This window comes from Vigna radiata, chromosome 2, assembly GCF_000741045.1.
Source record: "Vigna radiata var. radiata cultivar VC1973A chromosome 2, Vradiata_ver6, whole genome shotgun sequence".
NCBI lineage: Eukaryota > Viridiplantae > Streptophyta > Magnoliopsida > Fabales > Fabaceae > Vigna > Vigna radiata.
The window spans coordinates 17,984,734-17,992,281 of NC_028352.1; the positions used below are offsets into that span (position 1 = coordinate 17,984,734).

Sequence of the window (7,548 nt, forward strand, 5' to 3'; positions counted from 1 at the left end):
CAAAAGCTTCATGCTTTGTAAATTATTGCTTTCTATACTATGGTAGAGTGTGAACGTTATTTGTAAATCTATAGTTGTGGAAGCTAAACTCCAAGACAAGGAGTGCTTATTTTATATATTCTCTCAATTCAGAGCTTTTCTTATGCTCTTTTAAAAACCTATTATTATGTAGTCTTGATTGACTTTGTATTCTTGATCAAGAGTGACCTTGTATAATCTTATGTTTAATCTTAAGGAGAGATTACCAAATAACTTATAATAACTTTGTATAATAATATAATCCATTAGTAATAGTAATAATAATACTTATACATAGTACAACTATTTGCAATTGCAAAGAAGAATTAGACATAGTCTAAACTTATTATGCGAGAGTCTATTTCTTTCAGTTATGGTCCAAGCATTTGTGAACTAAAATAAGATTTCATCACTCTGAGAAACGAGGGCATAAAATAAGAACTAAAATCATGTATGTCCTGTGTTCCTTTGTTTCTCAATCCCTTTACACAATTTTCTTGATGACAGGAAGCTTTGTATAGAACAGATGAGAATCCTATGTTGGAAAGATAATTCAGGGCTTCTTCATTGTTCCAAATAAAAGAAATATCAACATTGCAGCGAAAGAGGCTTCGAACTCTTAAATACTAATACTTGACAGTAAGCATAATTGACTGAACAATCTTAAACCTACGTAAAACTCAATGAATACTATGCATTTCTACTTAATGACAAGTCAGCAATTTCAGCAACAAGATCATCGATTGAGCTGTCCTTCATGTCCATCCATTTCACTGGATCATCAGAAGATGATGGCATTGTTTGAAGGGAATTCTCTGACAAGGCTTTATCCAACTGTTTAACCAGTTCACCTTCTTCAGATGGAATATCTAAATCCCAAATTTTGAAGATATTGTCAGCGAGTTGCTCCGTCTCATAAGAGGAAGAATCCAGATCAAGTCCAACATCAATGGTTTTCTCCTCCTTCAGATTTTCATTATAAGTTGGCAAAAAAGGATTGAAAGATGGCAAGTTGGCACTCGTTTCATCATCTGGAATTTGATCAGTGCTTGTTTCTACTAGCATACTTAATGAGTTAACATTATATGTTGAAGACGACTCAGATAAACCTCTCCCGTCAGAAGTTGAAGATTGCTGATTAAGTTCCACAAAAATACTTTCAGAACTGATACGGTGGGGAGGAATTTCTATGTCTTCTCTGGAAAATTTAGATTGGGAATTAATAATTTCTAATAAAGCACTTTTCAAAGGGACCCAATCAGTTTCTGAAATATCAGAAGAATCTTTAACTAGGCAGGAATCAGCCCAAGCAAGATCTTCCGGAGAAAGAAATTGATTCTGCTCAGCAGCTATTGAATTGGCAATGACAGAAGAAACTGAAACTTCACTCTCTGCTTCTTCGACATCCATTGCTACAAGTTAATAGAAATAGATGTAAGCAAAAGAAAAAAGAGTAGGGCCGTTGTGGAGATATCCTTTGATGATAAAGACCATAAATAAAACTTAGACCTAGTGCCAAACATCCATTGTGATCTCTAGTCCTATAAACAAACAGAGTCTTCGTAAAAAGAAAATACAATCTTGAGAATGGATGAGACGACTAAGGAATAATAATTTAAATGGAGACTCAAGGACATAAAGAACATTATCAATAGACAGGGAAAAAAATAGATCAATAATACCAACACCATGTGAGGAGGCCCTAGAGCCATTGGTCATAAGACAAATAACCTGAAGTAGACAAAGAAGAGAAAAAAAAGTTTATTACTAGTAATGTGATTTGTGGCACCTAAGTCTAGAACCCAAAGTCCAGGAGAGTTGGAGTGAGTGAGGCTAGCAAATGCTGAATCTGTGTGACTAATAGAAACAATGGAGCCAGAGTTATAACGATCTTCATAGAAGCAGTGGACCCAGAGTTCTAACGATCCTCATATCAATTGAGAAATTCATTAAAGACAGCATACTATCCTAACTTATCAGATAAAGTGGGAACCAAATCAGACGGTTGTGAGGGAGCAGCTTGGGCAACCACATCTGATAAAGGAGGATGGCCATGTAAGCATAACACCAATCAATTTTGTGGTCGAGCCTGCGACACTGTTCACACTTGTGACACCCTTTGTCTGGCTTGCAAGAGCGATTGCAATCATCATGCTAAAATACTAATGCAGAAGAGTCATCAAAGGTTATTGTAGAAGGTATTTTAGTGGTTGACTTACCCAACACGCATAATAGGGTGAAATAAGTGGAAGTAAAAGTAGGCACAATTGGAGATCCCCAGAATTTGATCACAAACGCGTGAATAATCTTCAAAAAGTCCATGTAAAGCGAACAACATGAACTTTGATCATTGATCTAGTTATTGAGAAGTAGTGAAGGCAGGAGACAAGAGGCTAGAGGTAATAACTCATTGAATTCATGGTGAAGGGTATGAACTTTATCCAAATATTCAGCCATTGTACTATCAAGACACCTATGAGCAACAATATTTAGGATATTTTGACAAACACCATAAAGACGTTGAGAATATTGGTGGACAATAGTCTAGCCTATTCCTAAACATTTGAACATGTCTCAAGAACAAAATAGTTCTTTTGGTGATGAATGAATGTAGAATGCATAATTGAGCATCAATTACCGACCAACAAGAAAGCTCATTTTCAAAAATATTGGTCAGTCTCTACGCAAGATGATCAACATAACCCTGCCTTCTAAGCCGAAGTTTAATGGTTGATTGCAAGGTTATCAAACTCGAGAGTTTATGTAAACTCGTGAGAGCCTAGTAAACTCGAATCGTAAACTCAATTCGTAAACTCGTAAGAGTTTACTTACATGAAAAAAAAATATAAATTCATAGAAATGTTTTTCATAAAAATATTGTTCATAGAAATATTGTAAAACATAAATTGAAATATCAAAGTCTCTATGTTTAATCCTCTAATAATGGCATCATCATTTTCTCAGAACATTTTTACTTCTACTTTTAATTGATGAAGATGCACTTGGATTAACTTCTACCGAGTTTGATGTGTTTCCATACATAATGAGATAAAAATTTTCACTACAAACATAAAAAATAAAATGCCAAACAGCTTAAAATATTGTAGCAGCAAGGGTTGTTCAACAATGCAGTGTGCAACATTTTATTTTTGAAAAATAAAATGAATGGTGCGATGCTATAAAATGAAACACATTAATATTGTGCGGTAAAATGCTTTGGTAATAAAACATGAAATCAATTTAAACATCACCAACACTATAGGTGGCAGAGGGTTTACACTTATGCAACCCATGAGTTCGAAGATGAGATTGACGGCCAGATCGACGGCAAATCGATGGCGACGACCAGATCGATGGCGAGATTAACGGCGATGGCACGAATGAAGGCAAGATCGAACGACGACAAGGAAGGTGTGACATAGGGCAAGATCAACGATGCGACAGAGGGCAAACCTGATGAACGACGGCGCGACAGAGGCGAGATCGAACAATGAGATTGACGACGAGAGCGTGAGAAAGGAGATGAACAGTGAGAATGAAAGCAGTGAGTGAATCGGTTCAACGAAAGCTCTAAAAACCTAATCTGGTGAGTCCTAAAAATTTTTTTTCTCAAACTTGCAAAATCGGAACCCAACTCGCGATTTCAGGCGAGTTTAACGAGCCTGTCACTGATTCTACCAATCCCACACCAAAAACGAGTTTGCTTACGAGTTAACTCGAAAGCACCGAGTGAACTCGTAAACTTGACCGAGTTAACGAGTTAAGTCGCATAACCATGGTTGATTGCTCAAGTATCGTAATTAGTTTTATATAATTTGTCAATGGATAGATGCACATTGACATAATTGGTATAGATAGATGGATCAGACATCGTAGCATCAAAATGGCATATTTAATTGTAGAGAGAGAACATACTTATCAGGAGAAAGAAACAACCCTAAAAAGAGCAAGAAAAAAACCCAACAAACTTGGATCATGATGAAACTTACAAATCCAGAAAGAAGATGGAGACACGAGTCTGACGCTGGTGGTCACAGCTAGAGAGGAGGTAAGACATGTCACCATATGCGGGAACTGTTAGCATCCTAGAGTTCTAATCGTCTCAATTTTTGAAGACGTTGTGGTTGCCTAGCCTTGACAATCACAACCATGGTGTCACCGGACCAAAAGGAGGCAGCAGCAGAAATCACCATTCCAAGTTTACATAGCCACAAGGAAGCTATTTGTTGTCACCAAACCATGCAAGATTGTGACAGCACAGTGGTGGCAGAAAACAATGACCGGAAGAAAAAAAAAAGTTTAGGCAACAGTGGGAAAGTGGCGGTTGAAACAAACCTAACAGCAATGCCAGAAATTAAAAGAGGACGAGTGAGCAGAACACATATAAGGCAGTTCTACAAAATGTGAAGGAAGAGAAGTAAAAACAGAGGTAACTTCTCGTGGGATATTTTAGCCAAAAAATTCCAAAACAATGATGTTCCGTGGGAGGTAAAAGTTGGTTTTTGAAGGTTATATTATGGAGGTTCAACTACGATTGCAAGAAGCAGCAATTTTGGTGGCTACTACTGTAATGCAGTCTGCGACAGCTCCACTCCACTAAAGAGCACTATTGGCCACTATGTATATAGCAGCAATAAAAATAATGCAGAAAACACATTGTCAAACCAAAATTTCTATTTTCTGTTGAAAGAGTACAATATGAAAGGGGATTAAATAATGAACTGAACAACCGCAAATTATACTCTTATTCAAACCCAAATCTCAAAAGAGTAGAGCAAGGTTGACCAAATTTGGCAATCAAGCAGATGGAAAATAGAAGAAGATTTCCCCACCATTCAAAATTTCAAAAGGGACTGAGATATCCCCTCTAAGGCCTACGCTCATCCTTCACACTATCCAATACATAGTTGCTGCTTATAAAACAAAACCCGATACATAGTTGCTACAACAACACTTAAACATTACCGCAAGCACCTCCCCACTCTAAATTTGAAACCACTTAAGTATCGCAATTATTCTAATAATTTCCACGCGATAACAAATTTAAAACCAAAATTCATCACGCAAGAAAATAAAAAGTAAAAATTGAACATTTGAAATAAGCTACCAAGAACCCCACCGCCGCCAAAAAAAAAAGGGTTAGGGAAGTTAAACAAAATGTAAATTCAATTCCAACATTTTTTTTTCTCTAATGAGAAGAAAAAAGAAATAACTAATGGCTATGAACTTGAATTCGCTGCTTACTATCTCGCCCGCAACAACAAAGATACAACAAATTACGCATCAAAATTAAATTTTTCAAACCAAGATAAATAGAAATTGAAAACATAGAAACAAAGAGAGAGAGGAAGGAAGAGAAACCAGTTTCACCCGCAAAAACCAATGGCGTCGCAACGAAGAAAGGAAGCAGCTGCAACCAGCGGGTCTGAGTCTACTACGTAAATATGTGTATTCTTTTTAACTTAGTTACATTACAAGACAACTCTGGTAAAATTATAGCTAGCGTTATAAGGGAAAAATAAATTCTTTCAAAAAAGAAGAATTGTACTTTTAGTCGTTTATTTTTGTTTAGATTACTTTTTATCTATTAAGTAATCTAATTAATTTCTTATAATTTTAAAATGAATCGCGTTTGTTTACTGTTAAAAAAAAATATGTAAATTGGATCAATAATCATTTTTTATGAAAGGTATTAGGATTTAAAGAAATATAAAATATAATGTTAATGTTATTGTTTTCATTTGAAATTTATTTAAATGATATCCACTTTATCATATTCTTTCGAAATCTAATTCAAAAATTCAATAAAGTGCCAACGTAGAGAGAGAGAAAGGAAGACAAGCCAATGTCAACAGTAGAAACCAATGGCGTGACAACTAAGAAAGGAAGCAGCTGCAACCGTGTCTGACTCCCCACTCTAGTACATAAACATGTATATTCGTTTAGGTTTAATTGCTTTCTTGGTTTCTACATCATAAAATGTTATTCGTTAGTATTAGATAAGGATAGCATAAAAACTTGTATCTATGTGTATTTATGGATAAAATATGTTATAAGTATTTAATATTCGTGGGTAGAAGGTACATATGAGTAGCAGATAACAGGTATTTTAATACCTGCTTATTAATAGATTAGGTTCAGGTATCACATTATCCGTTACCCGTTTAAAAAATAAAATTACAATTTTATTCTCTTTTCATTAAATTGTTTTCCAAGTGTCTGTTGTGTCATCAAACCCTAAATCTCTTTTTTTTTCAATACTATTCTTTCATTCCCATTGCCCTCACAAAATGAGAGAAAAAAATGAAGTTCAATGGGTTTCCTCTAGCTAGCACAATAGTCGCAAGGCCCATTTCACGACGTTAGTCCTCCGTGTGCTATTGAGTGTGCCGCTCTCCACGGATCTATTGTCCAAATAACATGTGTTCCATTCCACGCGAAATCGAAGCAGGGACAACAACAAACAAAGCGAGAACGACCCTTAGGGTTTGTCGTTTCTAAAAAATAAGAGAAAGAAATGATTATGTTCTGGTGGCGTTTTAGATATCACGATGGTCGTGGCGGCTAGCCAGAAACCTGTTGATCCTAACAATAACCATGGAGGGTGAATGGCCAGAAACCTGTTGATCCTAACGGTAACCATGGAGGATCCATCTGTGGAAGAAGAAAGTAGCTGCCTTTTCTCTATGTTGAAGGAAACGAACCCTATCTTCCTTTACAGGAACCTTACGGCTTCCTTGTGCATCCCTGTATTACTTTGCATTTTTTATTTTATGTTTGTTGAGCCTTTTCATTTTATGTATTTTTTATTTTATGCTTGTTGGACCTTACAACACCTTAGGGCTCACTGGTTTAATGCTTGTTGAGTCGTTTTAGTTTTTTATTCATAGGGAAGAAAACCTAAAATAAAGGATGGACCTTACCCATTTTCAAGAAAAACCTAACAATAAAAAAGATAATTTGGGCTTTTGGACTGTTTTCATAAAATAAAGGATTTGAACATTGTCCCGATTTTATTTATGAAAATTATATGGTTTTTTTTCAAATTAATTTGAACATTTTTAAAAAATCATAATTTGTTTTAAAATATTTGCGGGTTGAAACGAGTATCCATGGGTTGGAAAAAATCCACGGGTTTTTTTATACGGGTATCCGGTAGGTAGCGGGGCAGGTACGGGCAAGGTTTTTTACATGCAGGTCGGTTTGCGGTAGGCACTATCCGTGCCCGACCCGACCTGTTACCATCCCTAGTACCAGCTTTTAAAAATGTTTCTATTTGGTCCCAATGTGGTATAAATGGTATTAATAAAGTCATTTCCGTTAAATTGGCATAAACGGAGTTAACTTCGTGGTGACGTGACTATGAAATCCAGTCTTTTTCTTCTCTTTCCTTGGCTCTTCCTACAATGCCCAACTTTTTGACAAAGCAAGTAACACAATCACATCTTGGAGAAATTTAAGAATGTGGAGGCCGCCATTTTGAAATTGAAAACCATTAATATAGAACAGAAAGAAAAAGTTGGGCATTGC

General features: G+C 35.9%; 1 protein-coding gene across 3 annotated transcripts; it reads right to left on the reverse strand.

Annotated features, from left to right (window-relative positions):
- Window positions 1–351: 351 nt before the first annotated feature.
- On the reverse strand, window positions 352–5,501 carry LOC106777859. Of its 3 annotated transcripts, none has more exons than XM_014665675.2 (2): window positions 5,389–5,501; window positions 352–1,430 (listed from the first exon to the last, which is right to left on the reverse strand). In XM_014665675.2, exon 2 carries the CDS (start codon window positions 1,426–1,428, stop codon window positions 709–711), a length of 720 nt encoding a protein of 239 aa, XP_014521161.1. In that variant the 5' UTR covers window positions 1,429–1,430; window positions 5,389–5,501; the 3' UTR covers window positions 352–708. The 3 variants fall into 3 exon arrangements, with proteins under 3 accessions (XP_014521161.1, XP_022634451.1, XP_014521153.1); XM_022778730.1 differs by having other exon boundaries at window positions 5,380–5,501; XM_014665667.2 differs by lacking the exon at window positions 5,389–5,501 and adding an exon at window positions 4,008–5,368.
- Between the last annotated feature and the right edge of the window lie 2,047 nt (window positions 5,502–7,548).

What these genes read in the sequence shown, in the direction of transcription:
- LOC106777859 (XM_014665667.2), bottom strand. Translation starts at nt 4,083, where the DNA reads ATGGTGACATGTCTTACCTCCTCTCTAGCTGTGACCACCAGCGTCAGA. An exon ending in TCCATCTTCTTTCTGGATTT is followed by an intron (nt 1,431 to 4,007) that starts GTAAGTTTCATC and finishes ATTAACTTGTAG; the next exon opens with CAATGGATGTCGAAGAAGCA.